Raw genomic sequence first — 21,143 nt, 5'->3', positions numbered from 1 at the left:
GTGTCTCACTAAATAAGGAATATCAATAGTGATAGAAAATTGGGAAAAAATAAAGGAACCAAACAGAAATTTTGGAGTTGAGAAGTATAATAACTGAGATTAAAAAATTCACTAAAGGATATAAACAGTATACTTGACAAGGCATAAAGAGAATCAGAAAACTTGAGGATAAGCCAACTGACATTATCTAGTCTGAGGAACAGAAAGAAAAAAGAAGAAAAATGAACAGAGCCTATAAAATCTGTGAAATACCATTAAGTACAGCAACACACACATAACAGGAGTCTCAGAAGGAGAGAAGACAAAGAAAAAAAATCCAAAGAATATTTGAAGAAATACTGGCAGAAAACTTCCCAATTTGATAAAAACATTAATCTACACATCCAAGAAGCTCCATTACCTCCAAGTAGGATAAACTCAAAGAGATCCATATCAAGATACATTATATACATTATAATCAAATTGTCAAAGAACACCAGAAAGGTGACTACTCAGGTAAATATAAAAGTTCTGGCCGGGCACAGTGGCTTACACCTGTAATCCCAGCACTTTGGGAGGCCAACATGTGTAGATCACCTGAAGTCAGGAGTTCGAGACCAGCCTGGCCAACATGGAGAAAACCTCATCTCTACTAAAACTACAAAAATTAGCCAGGCATGGTGGCGTACGCCTGTAATCCCAGCTGCTCGGGAGGCTGGGGAAGGAGAGTCACTTGAACCTGGGAGGCAGAGGTTGCCGTGAGCCAAGATCACGCCACTGCACTCCAGCCTGTGTGACTGAGTGACAGAGCGAGGCTCCGTCTTAAAAAACAAAAAAGTCTCTCTTACTGTAGTTTCAGTTTTTAACTCCTCATTTTTCCTAATGAATTAAAAGACAACTGCATAAAACAATAGTTATAAATCTATACTGATGGACACAGAAGGTGCAGAGATATAATTTGTGACAATAACAACATAAAGGGAGTAAATCTATGTAGGAACAAAGTTTTTATACACTATTGAAACTAAGTTGGTAGTAATATAGACTGGATTATTATAAATTAAGACGATAATGGTAATTCCAGGGCAATCATTTTTTAAAACTCAACAATATATAGTAAAAGAAATGACAAGGGAATTAAAATGGTACAGAAGAAAATATCTATTTAACACAAAAGAGGACAATATAGAGAAATTGAGGAACAAAAGCTACAAGACACATAAATCAAGTGGCAAAATGGCCTAAGTAAATATTTCTTTTTCAGTAATTACATTAAATGTAAATAGATTAACTCTCCAATAAAAGGCAGAGCTTGGCAGAATGAATTTTTAAAAAACATGGTCCACCAATATGTTGTCTACAAGAGACACCCTTTAAAGTCAAAGACTCAAATAGATTCAAAATGAAAGGATGGAAAAGATATTGCAATAAAACAGTAACCTGGAGTGGCAAAATTGTTACAAGAGACAAAGAATCATATTATATAATGATTTTTTAAAAGTAAATGCCTCAAAAATATGTAACAATTGGAAACATTTATGTGCCTAATAACGGAGTTCCAAAATACATGAAGCAAACACTGGTAGAATTGAAGGGAGAAATACTTCAACAATAACAGTTGGGTTCTTCAATAGTCCACTTTCAATAATGGACAAAATAACAAGACACATTAGCAAGGAAACAGATACAATTCAATAGATGAGAGAGGTGTTCTTTACCTAGGTACTACTGCATTACATGAGATAAACCATGGGAACACATAATGCCCTTTCAGTTATCTGCTTTTCCAGCTATTTGTTTATATTGCCATCAAATAAATTAAAAGATTATGTATGTTTTAATATCAAATATAAGTATATAAATATAGATATTTAATATTAAATTTTTAACATTAAAATTGAGAAAAATGTGAAAATCAATTCTTCACCATCAGAAACATTCCTTTAATGCTAACACAGAGACAGCCAACTCAGCATTAAGCAATAGGTATACAATTCCCACTAATACTGTTAGTTTAAAATTACCAAACCACATTTGCAAATAATGTATGATTGGATTATTAAGTTATGATTAAAAGTCAAAAGAAAAATTTTGAACAATAATTTACCTGGTAGCTATATTTCCAAATATCTTTTTTCCTATAGCATTTTAAATTAAAATGACTCATGTATTTTTTTTTGACAGAGTCCTGCACTGTCGCCCAGGCTGGAGTGCAGTGGCTCGATCTTGGCTCACTGCAAGCTCCGCCTCCCAGGTTCACACCATTCTCCTGCCTCAGCCTCCTGAGTAGCTGGGACTGCAGGCGCCCGCCACCATGCCCGGCTAATTTTTTGTATTTTTAGTAGAGACGGGGCTTCACCGTGTTAGCCAGGATGGTCTCGATCTCCTGTCCTCGTGATCCGCCCGCCTCGGCCTCCCAAAGTGCTGGGATTATAGGTGTGAGCCACCGCGCCCGGCCAAGTGTATTTTATTAAAAGCAGCCTCAGCCACATTTTCTTTGAAAAAGTACATTGCAGAAAACTAACATAAGTAAGCAAAAGGAAACAAGAATATTACTTGCACATTCTTTTTTAATAGTAAATACATAAACCAGTAACAGTCATTTATTTTCATTATTAAGTATTATGTACCGTGTATAATTGTACATGCTATACTTTTATATGATTGGCAGTGCAGTATTACTTACACATTCTATTCTCAGTTAACATGTCTAGCTCTTGGAACTTCAGTTTAAAATGTGTTCTACCCATTTTTAATCCAATTACCATGGCTACATAAAGAAAAACTTATTTAAAGGCAAAGAAGATATGTATTTTCCTTCAAGATTTCTAGCTATGAAAAGAATAACTCCCTTTTCATTTCTTTCTCCAAGTCAGTTTTAGCTCTACTGTAGCAACTGATTTTACTCTCCAAGCCTATTGAAATTATTATAAATGTGAGTTTTATGTTTTAGAAAAAAAACAGAGAATAGCTTTTTCCCCTTATATTTTGTTATCTCCTTTTAAAGCCTCACAACCTGCTGATTAAATTTTTAATTGAATTACTGAAGCCTGTGGGAGAGTTTAAAAGAATAGAGATCATTAAATATTTGGTTCCAAAACTACAATAGTTAGAAACCTATTTCGTTATTTTTTCATGTTGGTACTCACCCATGAGTAATTATGCACATTTATTCTCCCCACTCCCAAATTTTTTTTTATTTTTATATATTCCAAATAAAAGCAAACCTACCCATGACCCATTGCACCATTAGCTGGTTTCACTATAAAAGTTTTCTGCTTCCGTTTTTTCTTCAATTCTTTCACATAATTTTGGAATTGAGTATATTCAGCAGGAAAGATCCAAGTTCGAGGAACAAAGGTATAATCCAGAGGCCGAGACTTGATCATTCTGTAAATTGGACATAATAGGAAAAATAATTTCTATTCAAACTTGCATATATTTTCTTTCTCTGGGCTACTGATATTTGCCACAAAGATTTAAATTTTCTCCATTCCTTCATTTACTTATTCATTGATTTCATTCATTCAACAAATGTCTACTGAGCACCTATTAAGTGTTAGACACTATTCTGGACTATGGATACATCAGTGAAAAAAAAAAACAACCTTGCCCTAATATGTACTAATTTACATATTAGTACATCAAAAACATTTTTTTTAGAGTACACACTCTGTGCTAGGTACTGGAAATAGTAAGATAAATTAGTATCATCTCTGCTCCCAAGGAACATATACATAGGCTATTAATATTAAACAGTGTGATAGGTACACTAAAGGCATATAAGGCAAGGTAACATGTAGGAGTCAATAACTCTGCCTCAGGGATGGGAGTAGGGAGTAGGGAATTATTCAGGCAAATACTATTTATATTGCTTCTTTACAAATTATCAACCATAGGGAACAGTTTTTGATTACCTTTTATACTACCATTTTTTAGAGTCAGAAAGTTTACTAAATCTCTGTGAATTGTCTTCTTTTTTTAAAAAATTATCAGTTTATCACTCAACTTTCTTAAGCTAAGAAAAAGGCAAAAAACCCTAGTCAACAGGAATATAAACTGCCTAAAAATTTTTCAGTTTATTAAGTAAAAGACCGGGGTACTTATTATCAGCTTTTCCATGAAAGTAGATTGTTACTCTAAATATTGGTTGCAGAGATAAATATCTGTGCATGTGTATCCCTGGGTGAACATATATACATGTGTCTTTGAGTAAGTGTGTGCATACATGTACCTAGTACAATCCCTGGCACATATTAAATGCTCAATCACCAATATGAAGACACACACAAACACACACACACACACACACACACACAGCTTATAATGCAACAAATTAGTTCCTGCAAAATTTGACTGAAAATAAACAAGTATCTCTTAAGTGACATATACAGATAACCTCTTACATTTAAATGAAAAACTCTGTTACTAAAGAGGCAACAAGTTGCAGTAAAGAGGCCTGAGATTCTGGAGACTGATTCTGATCCACCTCTGCTATTAACAATTTGCTTGAGCTTGTGCAAGATATTCATTTCTCTGACCCTCATTTACCTCCTCTGCAAAATGGAAGACTGGAACCAGAGACCTTCTAAGACCTCTCTAGCTCCAAAATTCTATCACTCTCATCTAAATATCATTTCAAATCAATGTAACCTTGTGAAAGATAGCACTACAGTAGTTATGGTATAAATTTTGAACAGGTCTTCTCCATTACAAGAAAATAAAGATTACTTGGTCATATTTCTTGCTAAGAAATCCTTCCTACAGATCTCCCCCATTCCTGGAAAATGGTTGATCCTCTGGAAAATAAAAAGGTAAATATTAATATTCTCAGCGAATTAATTATATTCATGTATACGACAATACAATTCTATCCATCCTTTGAGTTTTATGTTTTAATAAACTGCCAATTATTAATCTAAAAGATTTAACGTTAAATGACCTACAGTGAATTTGTAGAATTAAAGAGTATGGTAATCAGAGAATAAAACTGCAAAATTTTAAAGAAAACACAAAAGAATATCTACATAGATAGTAAAGTTATAATTTTCTAGGTTGAATAGTGATAATTCAATATCCAAATTACTTTTGTTATTCTAGATTCACTATATTCACAGACATAAGCACTGGCAAAAATGACTTATTTGTTCACTACAGTCAATTTTATATTACCTTCTAAACTAATAAATGAAGAAGGTCTATACAAACTGTCAACTCTCTAGAATTCCTTATATTTGGCTTTTTAGTTTGAGGTCTACTTTCTTCTGAATATAAGTTTGTATTTTGTTCTAAAAATAAAAGAATGAAACCAGATTACATATAGCTGACATCACAAGTATTTCTGCATCCTGGTCTCCCTATGCAATCTACTCTACATCTTTAAAGCACCATCTTAGGAAGAGGTGTTTTTTTTGTTTTTTGTTTTTTTTTTTTTGGTTGTTGTTGTTTGTTTTTTGAGATGGAGTCTCGCTGTCACCAAGCTGTAGTGCAGTGGCCCGATCTCAGCTCACTGTAGCCTCCACCTCCCGGATTTAAGCAATTCTCCTGCCTCAGCCTCCTGAGTAGCTGGGACTACAGGCGTGTGCCACCATACCCAGCTAATTTTTGTATTTTTAGTAGAGATGGGGTTTCACTATGTTGGCCAGGGAAGGTCTCAATCTCTTGACCTCGTGATCCACCCGCCTTGGCCTCCCAAAATGCTGGGATTACAGGTGTCAGCCACCGCGCCCAACCAGAAGAGGTTTTTTCTATTGATTCTTCCCTAAAGATAGAAAGAGGTTAAAACTTAAGTCTGCAAAAGATGCAGGCTTCATGCAAAGAGCCAATACAACTGGATAGCAACAAAACAGGCTATTCAGGTGAGTAAGAACTGAAATGTCATAAGGCAACAGATTAAGAACCTATCTAAAAAAGTTATGTGGAATCCATATAACTTTCCTCATACCACTAACTGGTCATGATTAATTTCCTACCTGATAATTTTGCAGCTCTGAAATTTTCTCCTGCTGAACAGCAGAATCACACCATATAAGATTACTTGTTTCATCCTCATCTGGAGTTTTCATAAATCCCATTTCATCTATTACTAAGCGAACTGCAAGTAAACAGTTAAGTTAAACCAAAATTAAAATACTTCTGAAATATATTCATTGCAGAAACATTTTTCTATATAAACTTTAGTTCATAGTATTTCATTTGAAAAATATTAGTTACAGCCTAACCTTATTTTTAGTTACAACAGTTTTATCTAGGGCCAAATTATTCTCAGTAGTAACTGAGAACTGTTTTTCGGTTGCACCCAAAAATCCTTCCTTTCGATCTTCTCAGGTTTAACAGGTACACAAAACTGCCAAAGGGTTTAGTGATTATTTATGGCACAAGGAAAACACACACAGCTGAGACAATATGTCTACTCAGGAAAATGTACTTTTTATAGCTTTTTTTATGACCTTCGGTTAGGTACAAAAGACCAAAAGTAAAAATATCCCCTGATCATCACACCTATGCCATACTTTCCACCTCCCTAGTTCAAATTATTTTTAGTACTTAAAATCAACTCATCTATGTTTACTTAGGACGTGAAATAATGAAGCAATATTCACAGGAGAGATTTGGATTTGGTTCTCCACTGCTCCCAACCCTCTAATCCTACTGAAAACGTTTATGCTCAGAGGAACGTTTCCTTTTTAGTACAAACTATTCATGTGTTCCTCTCCAATCTAGATTTTACAATTAACATATTGGCATTTTTCTTCCACTGAATTTCAAGTGTGGAATAAAGATAAGCAGAAGACTTCAGGTAATTTTTGGCTTCCAACAGAATCCTGAGTCTTAACAGAATGGTGTAGTCCCAGGTGACAGTGTACAATCCCAAGAGTTGGGGAAAGGAATATTCTTCTCTCATCTGTCACAGACCACCATGCAGCTTTGGCATCCTGAGGACTCAGCAGCTGCTGTGCCACCTACAGCTCATGTAGAGAGCAAGGGCAATAGCAACACAGACTATTCCTTACCTGGCTCACAAGCAGAAAACAATAACAAATTCAGAAGAGCATGTCAGGAGCACGACTGTTCCTGAGTATATGAGAGACACTGCCTGCAGCATCTCAAAGATACCTGGGAAGACTTTAGTGAGATAAATGGAACTCCTGGCAGTTACGTTTAGAAGGAACGTAGGCTGGGCACGGTGGCTCACGCCTGTAATCCCAGCACTTTGGGAGTCCAAGGTGGGCGGATAACGAGGTCAGGCGATAGAGACCATCCTGGCTAACACAGTGAAACCCCATCCCTACTAAAAATACAAAAAATTAACCAGGTGTGGTGGCGGGCGCCTGTAGTCCCAGCTACTCGCGAGACTGAGGCAGGAGAATGGCGTGAACCCGGGAGACGGAGCTTGCAGTGAGCCGAGATTGCGCCACTGCACTCCAGCCTGGGCTACAGAAACTCCGCCTCAAAAAAAAAAAAAAAAAAAAAAAAAGAAGAAGGAATGTAATGTGTTACTTAAATTTGGGTATTTATGTATACACAAACCCATGAGGCTAGGAACATTCAGGTTATATATGAACATTGGAAAGATCCATTTTTTCTTTACATTCATAAATTCAAATTTGTCAGGTCAGTCATATATAAACCTATCTTATTATGAAATTCACAGCTTGAAGAGCTGACAAAATTAAACTTCAAAGAAAAATACAATGCCAAGTCCCTTTTTTCAGCTAAGCTGTCTAATCATATTAAGTGTTTGAACTGAAATTTTAGAAATCAGTTGGGATCTTTTTAAGGATATCATCTTCTACCACACAGAAAAAGAATCCTTCTAATATGTTAGAAATTTTATAGAAGGCATTTAAAAATCCATTATATAAAAGATAAGTTATCTCTTTGGATTTCTACATTGTTTTTAACACCAAATCAGTTTTTCTAGCAATTATGAGAATCCCATGATTGCTTTTAAGGAAACCTACCAATTTCAAACTTTGTCCCGGCAACATTTGCTGTAATGGTTCCCTTCTTTTTCTTCTTTCTGACTTTCCTTTTCATTGTGCTTTGATAAGGTAATTCTGTATTCAAATCCAGGGGAGAGGGTCCCTGAATAACTTTAAAAAAATGTAAAATAATCAGATAACACTGAAATAACAAAAATCTATACCAGACAACACAAATACCACCCCCACCCCACACCAAGGTAAAATTACAAATCCTGGTACTTTAAAAAGTCCCCAATTAATTTTTAATACTTTAAAAATATTAACAGTAATGATGTATAACACCTCCATATTTTGTAACATAGTTAAGTCAATTTCCCTACCTCCTTCTTGAGGCAGAGATGGCATTATTGCCTGTGCTGATTAGCAAGCAGTGTGTGCTGCTGTACCAAGCTCTCAGGAAATCTGGAAATTCCACATTAGTCTAAGTAGGATATGGCCCCAAATCACTGAAAGTTCTTATCATATTATCTTGGTGGAATCCTCAGATTTCAGGATACCAAAGTTATGGGATAACAAGGTACCTGCAGTGATTTTAAAACAAGGTCATTTAGAAAAAACTTTTTTGAATTTTTTTTCATATATGCCAAGACTATTCTTTTTAAAAGTCAAGGTGAAAGTTAATGTGTTCAATCAACAAATAATTGTAAATCGGTTTATTAAACCTTACGCAAAATGCCAAGTGATGCTTTCCTATCCTGAAAGAATGCATAGTCTAGGGGAAGAAGTTTTATTAAGTCACGTGTCACATGTATATTCAATAAATAATATACTATACACAAACAATAACAGCAATAACAATATTCACTACTATTTATTGAACACTTATTATCTTAGGCATTTATATTATACCATTTAATCTTTCAACAAACCTGTAAGGTAGAAGCTTTTATCCCCATCTTACAGATAAGTTGAGCTTAGAAAGGAGAAATTATTTTGTGTATCTTTACAAAGAAAATTACAACACAGAGATTAAAATGAAGATCCTTCTAATGTCAATGCCAGAGTGTCTTATTTAGAAACCCACACAACCTTCAACCCAATGCCTGAAACACTGCTTTTAATATGAGACAGTGAAAAGTGCCAGGCAGGGTAGAGGTCACATGTTGACAGAATGCAGAGAAGTGATTCCTATATAAAGGATTATGGGGGACAACTTAATAAAGTAAACCACATCTTGAATTGTGCCTTAAAAAATGAGAACAGTTTTGAAGGACAGAAAATGGGTGGGGTCATTATTATGATGATTTTATTCAGGCACACAGAGGAATGCAATAATGAATGAACTAATTTGATCTGGCTACATCTCAACATGGCCTATAGTACACTTTGCTTGTATTTTCATTGTAAATATATGAACGTAGGCATTTATGCCCTAACAATACCATATTGTTCAGTCTGTACTATCAACTTTCTAATTTCTCCTTCATATTGTAAGAATCCTTCAGTTCTTGTAAAATATCTATAAACACAATGAAAAATAATAAAACCTATTATGATAAGCAAAGGTATAATATCAACACCTTTATTAGATTGTCAAGTTTATCAGAAATTCAGAAACATCCCACATTCAGCTACATAAAATGTGACTCCTATATCACCCCAAATATTCATTATTATTAATGTTTCAATATTAAAGAAAATTTAGGGTTTTATTTGTTCTCAGGTATCATTTTTACTAAAATGATTGTCTAGTATAATTCAATATCAAAACGGGGAACTTTTATTTATTACAGACCAACTGTAGGTAGGCATTCTATTAAGCATTTTAAATATTTTATTTCATTAACAAACTTTAAATTTAGGTATCATTTCTCCCTATTTTCCAGAAAAAGAAACTAAGGCTAGATAAGTTAAATAAATCAAGGTAACATGGCTTAGAAATAGAAAACTTAGACTTTAAACCCAATTCTAATTATTCTATTCATTAAGCTCCCCTATTTTCAGACCCCATGCTAACATAATATATAGACATATGAGAAGTTTCCAACCCTACTGCAGTACATGCCGCAAGATATGGCCATATTCTGGGAATTTGCAATACTTCAAACAGTGAATTCACAGTAAAACATCTCTAAACTGATCTCAGCTCCCAATGCCAAGCTGGAAACAGACTGGATCACTTCTCAGAATAAAAGAAAGGAGTAGTGTAAAGTTTAGTTCAGTTTCTTTCTGGAGGCTCTCTGAAACCTCAGGGAAGTAACTATTTGAGTTTACAAGTTTTTTGTCCAACATCTTGTTACTGGAGTAAACAAAGATCCCCTTTACAGTAACAGAATACTTATTACATTGAAAGTAGGTGACAAAGTCAACAAGACTTTAAAAACAAGCTTCACCTAACTATACTAGATTCTAAAAACAAATTTGTTAGTTTTTGACTTAAATAATAAGTCAAATGACTGATTTGTACAGAGTTCAAAACAAGAACTTTTATCCCTTCCCCAAGGCATACAGGAATTTAAAGTTCTTAAAATTATACTATGCATATATGCGCTTTACTTAATTCCATTCATGCCTTAGTCAAAGTGCTTTAACAAACTCAAGGACTTCATTCAACCATGGCAATTCTAATCAGCTTTATTCTAAGCAAGAGATTTGAGATGACAGATTTATCCCACCACTCATTTGAAACCATAGTTACCTACTTTCCAAAAGCAGAAAACATGTTTCAGTTACCTCTGAAATGCTTTAAGCCAATGGCTTCTCAACCTTGGCTGCAAAGCAGAATTGCCTGAATGAGGAGCTTTTGAAAATCCTGCTGTCCAGGCCACACCCCAGAACCAAGTGGGGCCCAACCATCAGCATTTCTAAAGCTCTTCATGTGATTCCAGTGCAGCTAAGGTTGAGAACCTCTACTGTAAGCACACGATGACAATGCAACAAATAATAGCTAATTATAACAACACATGAAATTATAAGAAAAAAAGTAAAAGAAAACTCATAACTTTTTTAAAAAGACCAAACAGGTAAAAATTACCCACAAAAATCCTGTTTTCCTATCTAGTTCAAAAAAAAAAAAAACAAAAAAATTTGACGGTGAGCACAAAATGATTTTTAAGATAAAGAAACAGAATTTATTTACAAAAGGAATCAATTTTCCAAAATTTCAAGCAAATGTTAACCTTGAACATAGAACTGTCAAGCACCAATAGATACACGAAATTGAAACAAAACCAAAATAATTCCAGTACATTTGTGCTAGAGTACCATTTCTTCCCTATTCTTCCGTTGAGCTTCTACCACACTTAAATTCCACATAAAATACCACTTTTTCCTGAAAGCTTTCTCTGATTATATCTGAAGAAATTCATTTCTCCCTCTTTTGGGCTATCACAGGCCTTATTTTTACCCTTATCATAATCACCTGCCAAAAAGATGGTTTTCTTCTATCTTGTTCACTCCTCCATTCCCAGGTCCTAGAATAGTGCCTGACCATAGTGTTCAATAAGCACTTGTTAACGTGTGCTATGGTTTGAATATTTGTGTCCCTCCAAAATTCATGTTGAAACATAGTCCCCAATGAAACAGTATGATGAGGTAGGACCTTTAGAAGGTGATTGGGTCCTGAGGGCTCCTTCCTCATGAATGGGAAGGACTTTATAATCAAGGCTTCACACAACCTTTCCATCCCTTCCACCATGAGAACACAGCATCCATCTCCTTCAGAAGGTGCAGCAACAAAGTACCATCTTAAAAGCAGAAACAGCAGCCCTCACCGTCAATGAACCTGCCACCACCTTGATGTGGACTTCCCAGCCTTCAGAAATTTGAGAAATAAATTTCTATTGTTTATAAGTTATCCAATTTGTGGCGTTTCGTTATAGCAGCACACACGGGCTAAGACACTGAGTTAATAAATCGGTTAATTAGCCAGGCACCATGGCTCATGCCTATAAATAATCCCAATACTTTGGGAGGCCTAGGCAGGAGGATCAGTTGAGACCAGGAGTTTGAGACCAGCCTGAGCAACATCTCCACAAAAATTTAAAAATTAGCCAGGCATGGTGGTGCCTGCCTGTAGTCCCAGATACCTGGGTGGCTAAGAAGGAATGATAGCTTGAGCTAGGGAGGTCAAGGCTGCAGTGAGCTGTGTTCATGCCACTGCATTACAGCCTGGCAGCAGAGCGTGTCTTAAAAAACAAACAACCAATCAATTCATGAGAGCTGAGAGAAAAGAGAAATAGTCATCAAGCTCTGAGAAGCAAATACATGTAATTTACAATATATTACTTTTCACTTTAAAAAAATTTTATTTATGTATTTTGTTTTATTCATTTATATTGTTTTTTAGAGACAATCATAGCTCACCGTAATCTTGAACTCTTGGACTCCACAATCCTCCTGCTTCAACCTCCCAAGTAGCTGGGACTACAGGTGTACACCACCACAACAGGCTTTTATTATTATTTTTATTTATTTATTTATTTATTTATTTATTTATTTATTTATTTATTATTTTAGAGATGGGGTCTCACTATGTTGACCAGGCTGGTCTCAAACTCCTAGCCTCAAGTTATCCTTTCGCCTCAGCCTTCCAAAGTGCTGAGATTACAGGCATGAGCTACTGCACCTAGCCCACTTTTTTTTTTTTTTTTTTTTTTTGACACGAAGTTTTGCTCTTACTGCCCAGGCTGGAGTGCAATGGCACAATCTTGGCTCACTGCAACCTCCGCCTCCTGGGTTCAAGTGATTCTCCTGCCTCAGCCTCCCAAGTAGCTGGGATTACAGGCATGCGCCCCCACACCTGGCTAATTGTTTTGTATTTTTAGTAGAGACGAGGTTTCTCCATGTTGGTCAGGCTGGTCTCAAACTCCCGACCTCAGGTGATCCGCCTACCTCGGCCTCCCAAAGTGCTGCGATTGCAGGCGTGAGCCACTGTGCCCAGACCTAACCCACATTTTTAAGTGGAAAAAGCAAAGTACATAGAAGTTTACATATTACACTGCCACTTGAGCAAACCAACAGAGGAATATATGGAACATATCCACTGAGCAGTTGTGGCCTGCTATGGCTAGGGGTGGGGCTAAGGGAGACTTACTTGTACTTACCTTTAGTACTCTGTATATGTATTACCTGTTCAAAAAAGTAAAATATATGTGATAAAATTTTGTATCAATATTATCATGTTGATAACCAAAATCATCAAACTGTGTTCTCCATTTAGGTGAAAATACTTTTATTTCATTTAAATGAAAGTATAATATGGTAGAAAGAGCACTGAACAAGGAGTCAAATCAAATTCCTATCCTTTAATTTTCCACTTAGCAGATATAAATTCTTAGGCTGCAAAAGTAAAAGATTTATTCTTTCCACCCCTAAAGTCTAAAATGGCAACCAATGAAGATAACATTGCTGATATATTTTATGGCAAAAGATGAAGACAAACTTCTTTTATGTAAAAGAAGGAAACACAAAGGAAACTCAGACCTTCTCCAGCAACCCTCAATCCATACCCCAGTAAATATAATATATGAGGTCTTTGTACATTAATTTTTAGCTCACCCAAAAATTACTAAAATAATCAAACAAAAAGTCAAGAGGATCCAAAAATAGGGTTAAGTTAAAAATATGTAAAATAATATTAAATAAAAACATAATAAGAGCTGTTTTGTTGTGACAAGAGGAAGGAGAAAAGAACCAGTACAAACCAGTATCTACTTTCACATAACTTTATTTAGTCCACCCAACAAATACCCAGTACCTTTTATTCCCATTTTATATATGGGAAAATGTAGGCTCCAAGGTTAAGAAACTTGCACAAAGTCACACATCTAATAGGTTGAAGTGGTTTGTGGCTTCTACCTATTAGAAGAAGTATGGGAAGGAAACCCATATTCCTTCCCACTTTTTGTGCTACCTTCAAAATTCAGCCTTTAAATATAACATATTGAAGATTTCGCAAAGATGCTTGATTTTGTTCGACTGAATCTACGTTAAAAGCTGGAGCCCAAGGACATAGTGAGAAGGCAGTCCTCTGAAAGCCAGGAAGATAGCCCTCACCAGGAACCTAATTGTCTTGAGCCTTTTTTATCTTAGACTTCCCAGCCTCCAGAACTGTGAGAAATAAATATCTATTGTTTAAGCTACCTAGTCTATTATACTTTATTATAGCAGCCTGAGCAGACTAAGACATTGAGTCCAGTCTGCCCCTGGCTTCACAGAGTAGATAATTAAACTCTATCCTGAGCTTGCTATGGATTGTAACAATGATAATGAGGAAGAGCAAGAAGACAACAAAGAGGAAGAGAAGGATGGGGTTGATATCATCACTTATGTAAAACATCCTATGTGCCAGGCACTTTTTGAGGTTTATACATATAAAACTCTGACCTTCAAAACCCTAAAAGATAGATTATTATCCTCATAGATAATCGTTTAAAGAAAAGAGATACAATGAACAATGATATTGAAAAACAAGTTGTAAGAAAATTTTAAAGTAACAATTTTGCAAATATGTCTCAAGATAATCTTCTCCAGATCCCTAAATTGTAATTATCGGATGAAAGATATTTCTACTATCACTTCCAAAAAAAAGAGAAAAATAACAAATGTAACAAAAAATATATCCAAGTAAGCTTTTACTTTGAGGCAAAAACACTCTCCACACACATTAACATTATTTGCAGAGAGGTCATTACAATTAACAGTCAGAAATCTATTACTTCCTAAAAATTATAAAAATAAGGCAGTTGTATATGCAAAAAGTAGTATTTCCAAATATCAGGTCATGAATGAAATTTTGTCCATTTTTGTATTATTAATTTCATTAAATTTCAGCACTTGGTTCCCAAACCAAATTTGATATATGCTTTCTCTTATATGAAATCATGCTTTTTCTCATATGAAAGAGAATAAAAGTAAATGAAACATGCCACTTTTAAACATCAAAATTTAAAATGCTTATTTGTTTTGAATATTATTCAGATTGGATTTAATGTCAGTTCTACATTAGTGTTTCTTAAATTGTAATGTGCACACCTGGGACTACTGTTCAAGGTCAGATTCTGACTCGTTAGGTCTGAGGTAGAGCCTGAGAGTCTGCATTTCTGACAAGCTCCTAGGTATGCTGGTTCACAGACCACACTTTGAGTAGCAAGGCTCTGGATGACCACAATGTTTATCATTATGCAGATACAAATTTTTGAACTTAAAGCCCTTCTTTAAAACATGTAAAACTTAGGAAATTATAACATGATTGAAAAATTCATGTAGGTGATTGTGAAATTATATATTAATGTCTAAAGAGTTCCATGAGTCAAAAAATAAAATAGGTTTGGAAATGCTGAACTTGAGCATCAGTATCATCTGCAAACTTCTTAGAAATGCATATTCTCAGGCCCAACCCCAGAACTTCTGAATCAGAAATATAGAGGTGAGGCCCATCAATTAACAAGTCCTCCAAGTGAATCTGATGCAGGCTAAAGCTCTGAGAACCACTGCACTAGAAGGCCAACAGCTGGTGGCCAGGGCAGATCCAGGAAAGTGGGAGAACACCACTGCTGGAGTCTATTCCCTCCTATTGGTCTTTTGAAGCACAGCAATGTGGGTGACTTAGAAATCACCTGGCCAAGTAATGACTGGAGGAGAAAGCATTTGCCCAGCAGGACTCTCACTTTTTTTTCATAATCTGCTTTGGAAAGCATCTAGAAAAGAAGAAGCTGGCTACAAAAGATCTCACTTGCTACTGCCAACAGCCCTGGTAAGTGGGATGAAGTTTGCTAATCTAGACAGTTTACCCCCCTTGTTTGACCCCAAACCAGCTACCGATGCTCACTAACCAACACACTCATTTTGTAGAAAAGAAATCCACCAAAAATAATTAAACTTATGAGGATTAACAACAACCACAAAGATTAATAATACAACCTCTATGGATAGTAAAAAAAATTGTAGAGGGAAGGGAAAGGAGGAATGCAAATCAACATCAACAAGGGAGTGAAGACATTGCAATACACTCATACAATGAAAATACTATACATCAGTGATACATGCTGCATCACAAAATGAAGATTTAAAACAGCTGATGAATACATACAGTATATCATTTACATAAAGTTTAAAATTATACAAAATAATATATTTCTTATAAATTATGAAATAAGCATATAAAGAAATACATAGGAATGATAAACACCAAGTCTGATACTCCTTGAGAGGAAGGATGATGCAATAGGCAGTTCTACAGAGAGTGAGCACCTGTGTTCTTATGCAAAGAATGCAATTCTTAATATAAAGAATAAATATGCAATTATCATGGTTTAGGCATTTGAAATAAGAGGTAGAAATGAAATAACCACAATACTTTTGCTTGAATCATTATGTGTCTTTTTGTAAGTATTGTGATATAAATCATACTGCTGAAACTTAGGTCTGATCCTGACTCATAAGCAATGTGAAGTCACTGAAGGACTCTAAGAGGAGTAATATAATCCAGATTTATTTTTGATAGATTACACTGGCAGCTATTGTGGGGGCAGTAGTGGAGACAGTCTTAAGAGGATATTACAAAAGTCCGAGAGAGATGATAAGAGCTTGATTACAGATAAAAGCAACAGACATAAGGAGACAGAATTCTGCTATTGCAGTATTAGCAGAATAGCAGCAGGACTTGGTGACTGATAAGGAAAATGTAATCCTGGATGATTTTGCAGATTTCTAGCTTAAAGAATTGGGTAGAAGATGGCACAATTCATCAAGAGAAGGCTTGCAGACAGAAGAGCCAGTTTGAGGGGTGAGATTATTTCAGCTTTGTATTTGCAATAAGGGTGGATGAAAATAAACAGAAAATAAGACAGTAGAATTAGTGGAGATAAGAGATAAGGGAATCCTCTACTTTTATAGGTAAAATGGTGTTAATTAAACACAAAGGTCCCTTCCAAAGCATAACTGCTCCTATTTCTGTCCTTTCTGCCAAGAAAGGACAATAGGTTTCAAAATGCACAGCTGCATGACTGGTATACAAATGACATCACCCAAACAACTCTCATAACAATAAAACATTGCCACCACTCATTGTGTGTACAAATTGAAAGGGTATTTAGAGAAGCTACTTACTCCTTGAACATAGTAACTTTTGTCTCCCTTTCCCTGGCTGGGCCCATTACCCAAAGCTGGATCTGTCCTGTGTTCTAGACCTGAAAGAACCATTTGATCAACTACTTCTAAAAACCTGATAACAGCCAAGTATGATATTATGTAAGAATAAACACAAGAACTATTTATTCATTCTAGTAACAATCTTGACCTTGAGCAACAGTAACTCCCACTAATGCACTTAATACTTATTTATTGTTCAAATTGGCTGTAGCCTATTCCCAGAGCCTGGAACATAGGAGTTAAACTGCTGAGCTACCATATCAGGGAAATATAGTTCTCTAGAAGGTTTTTTTGAATTTAAAATAAAAAAATTTCAACTGTGCTAATTTCTAGAATCAAACAAATTTGTCACAATTTTCAAATCCCTCTAAATTAAATTTAATCCCATAAAAATTAAGCCATGGTCCAAGAATTATGCAAAGTTGGGAAAAGCCATATGGAAAAAGGCAAATGTATAGTATGTGTAATTAGAGCAACCACACAAATATCTACAAAACTCTGTGGCCTGTCTTGTCTTTGGAATTTAGCCTATTATGACATGAAAAAGCAGGGACTGATAAATGGGTAATGATAACACAGTATACCTTCAAGGCATTTTATCTTATTAATATTTGTATTTCCAGTACCGAGGATAATGAAAAAGGAGAAAATCTTACTCAATAAGTGGTGAATTAAATAAAGTTCAAAGCAAATAACAGCTATAACTCGGTTACTAAGGTGACAGAAGACAAGGTTATTTCATAACATATTCATCAAGCACTTAAGTAGAATCAAAAGCCTCTTTGGGCATATTTCTCCTACAACATAATATTTCAGTTTTAAGTAGTTCTCCAGTAGCCTAAAAGTCTTATTTGCTCCCTATGAATAATATGTGACGTAATCAGTTAACTTTTGCATATCTCACTCACATTTGTCAATCCATTTACCTCTCCCATTTCCTGACCCTGCAAAGAACTATACCAAACCTAAGAGAGTTGAACTTCATATCCTCAAAACACCCAACCTGTGCTTGACTATGCAAAGACTTCTCTTGTTCTGAGCTGTGGAGTTGAAACTTAGGGTCTGTTGTACTTAAGTCTCCTGAGATTTCAATAACTTTGATCACAAGGTTTAAAAGAGAGGGACTAGGGGAAGCAGAGAATTTCTAAAATAGTCAGTTCATTCTTTGCCAAAAAATGCACAATAGCTATCAAAATGTGCAGCTGCTTAGCTGGTGAACAAATGACATCACCCAAATGTCATCTGATGCCAGCATTTATAGTTTTTAGTGTCCAAAACTTAACTCTTTAACTTTCCCTGAAAACTTGATATTCCTCTTATGTTCCATATCTTGGTAAAGGGTATCACTAATAGCCAAACATCTAAGAGATAGATACATCAGAATCATCTTTAACTTTTCCTTTGACCTCTTACTTTGACACTTATTCAATGCACACCTTATTGCCCTTCTTGCCAATTTTATGGTTTGTATTAGTTTACTATTTATATTTCCATCTACTTTTATGTCTTAAATCTTAAATATATAACATTCACTGAATTCTTAAATAAACCTCCTATGGCATCCATATTACTTAAAAATTTAACAAGTAACAAAGACAACTAGCTCCTTACCTAACAGCCATTCACTAGTTCTTCCTTACTAATAAAACACCTATTCCATTGTTATTATTAGTGGTAGCATTGTGCCTACTAAGTAACTACATTTCCCAGACTTCCTTACAGGTATACGTGGCCTGGCCAGTGAAGTGTAAGCAGAAGTTGTTGAGCAGGACTTCCCAGTAAAACACCTCTAAAGGGAAGTAGACAATCAGTGGACACTCATTTGCTTCTCTTCCTTCCAACCTGGAATGCAAACGTGATGGCAGGAGTTGTAGCAATCCAGTGTGACATTGGTTGTGCTCCATCAGTTTTGGACCACCTAGTTCCAGAGAAAGTAAACCTCCATCTTGTTTAAGCCAACGTTATTTGAAATTTCTGTCACCAACAGCTAAATGCATCTCCTAATGGACAACGCTTCTCTAATAAAAATTATTATTTTGGTTTCTAAAAAACATACATAGCCTAAACACAAAGTCAATGGCACAATGACTTTGGACATTTATCATTTTTGCCATAGCCTGCTTTTACCTATTTTCTTGTAACCATAATCTGAATTTCCTCCAGTGAAGCACTACTTCCTCATTCTCAAAGCATAAGCTTTAGGTGGAGTTGATGCCAATCCCAGCTCCAAGGATGCGTACATGACTTAGAACTAAACAATCATGGGATCCCATCCTCCTGACCATGGAATTGGTTCGGAGATGAACACAGGATCCAACTAATGCCAGTGAGAATCAGGCTTAGTACTCATTTTCAGAATCTGGAAGAAGACAGGTTCTTTTGTGAGCTGTGTTTGAACCTGAGAGGATACACTACCTGCAGTTGCTGGTCCCCATCCTTCCTCTACACACAGCCTGTGGATGAAGTCAACATGAAGGAGGCAGAGCAGAAAGAGAGAGAGATAACAGATTCCTAAACTTTTCAGTAATACAAACTAAAAAAAAAAAAAAAAAAAAAATTCATGTTTTTTGCTTAAACCAGGTTCCTATCCAAAACAAATAAGGAACTTAGATTCCATTTTTTATTTTAAAATAAAGAAAATTACTTCAAAATTTCCTTGCATAAAATGCCACAACTCACGTGAAATAAGAGGAGGTTTCCTTACATGTTTCCTCCATGAGACAACTGGCTGCTAGGTAGCAGCTTTTAAAGTGCCTTTTAATTTACATATTCTCCAATCTCAAACACACAGCCTGGAACACATGAGCTAAACTGCTGAGCTACCATATCAGGGGAATACAGTTCTCTAGGGGTTTTTTAATTTAAAATAATAAAACTGCAATTGTACTAATTTCTACAATCAGGCAGAATTTGTCACAGTTTTCAAATCCCACTAAATTAAATTAAATCCCAGAAAAATTAAGTTATGGTACAAGAATCATGCAAGTTTAGAAAATCCATATGGAAAAAAGCAAATGTACAGGCCTAGTTCATAAAATGTTCTGTATACCTTCCTTCAGTTGTGTGTATAACCAAAGATTTTAAGGAGGGAAGGAATAATAAGGTTATTTTGCTTTTAGATTATTAAACTAGCTGCAGAGTTAATTTATGAAATCACCTTTGGAAAGAAACAAAATACTAATAGACTTTACGTGAAGGCCCTCTCCAAAGAAAACTAATTAAATTCAACTATATTTTAATAACTTTAGCTCACTTTAAAATAAGAATCTTTTCCAAACCCCACTCCAAATCTTTGAAAACAGTGTATCTATCTGGCACCACAATCTTTGCCATGAAACCAGTCCTTTTATAGAAATGCAGAGGAAAAGAACTATTTTTGTCCTTCATTCTAACAAACAATCATGGAATGCAGAATAGAATTGGTGCCTGAAGTTAACCATTGCACAATAATATAATCTCTATAGATACTCTCAAATGTCCAAATTTGTTTTTTCACTTATTCTTTCTTCTCTTGACCTCTACCTTCCCTTCTCACAGAGTAAACACTGTAGAAATGTATCACCAATCTGTTTAAACTTTAATTATTGTTTCATTATTTTATTCTATATCTTGTTAAGGCAGTAAACATGTTTTTAATACTCATCATCTTATTGGGTGTTCCAGCAAGAAAAAAAGTATGCCTCCTGGCTTCAACGTATACATTTTTCTTTCAGAGAAGTTCAGAGCTTTTCTTTCAGAGAAGTTCAGAGCTTTGCAGCTTTCAGAGCTTCACAGCTCCAAAATTACCTGAAATCTAATAATTCATCTAAAACATACTGACACTGATCATATCAATGATAGATATATTCAAGAATGACAGTTGACCCTAGGTATTGATAAAATTATACATGTAACCATATACCCACAGCATGCATCTCAGTTTTATAAATTGAATATTATACTAAATCAACAAAGCTGATTTTCAGTTGTGCCTCATGGGATTTAAATTTACTATTTTTTAATCCTACCTAGTATTCAAAATTATCCATATATGCAAGTCTTATTAGAAAAAAAATGTGCATTCTTTAGAACAATCTTAATCAA

General features: G+C 35.2%; 1 protein-coding gene across 7 annotated transcripts in view; it reads right to left on the bottom strand.

Annotated features, from left to right (window-relative positions):
- Positions 1 to 21,143, bottom strand: part of TTLL7 (tubulin tyrosine ligase like 7) — a 134,108-nt gene that overhangs the window by 79,146 nt on the left and 33,819 nt on the right. For 3 of the 7 annotated variants that reach the window (XR_001707388.4, XM_513518.8, XM_016921427.3), the window contains exons 1-5: positions 8,288 to 8,488; positions 7,944 to 8,075; positions 5,952 to 6,073; positions 4,711 to 4,778; positions 3,211 to 3,369 (exon numbers count right to left, since the gene is read on the bottom strand). Coding sequence is in view for 4 of the 7 variants with exons in the window: in XM_513518.8 (XP_513518.2) it covers positions 3,211 to 3,369; positions 4,711 to 4,778; positions 5,952 to 6,073; positions 7,944 to 8,075; positions 8,288 to 8,312 (506 nt within the window). In the remaining 3 variants the exon portion in view is untranslated. Of the gene's footprint in view, positions 1 to 2,086; positions 2,413 to 3,210; positions 3,370 to 4,710; positions 4,779 to 5,951; positions 6,074 to 7,943; positions 8,076 to 8,287; positions 8,489 to 21,143 lie in introns of those variants that run through there. The other 4 variants (XR_010153431.1, XM_016921418.4, XM_009424207.4 and 1 more) reach the window with 3 other exon arrangements.

The sequence above is a fragment of the Pan troglodytes genome, chromosome 1 (assembly GCF_028858775.2).
Source record: "Pan troglodytes isolate AG18354 chromosome 1, NHGRI_mPanTro3-v2.0_pri, whole genome shotgun sequence".
Lineage (NCBI taxonomy): Eukaryota > Metazoa > Chordata > Mammalia > Primates > Hominidae > Pan > Pan troglodytes.
The sequence above is the reverse complement of the archived record's forward strand: the minus strand, read 5'-3'. Positions and strand labels throughout refer to the sequence as shown.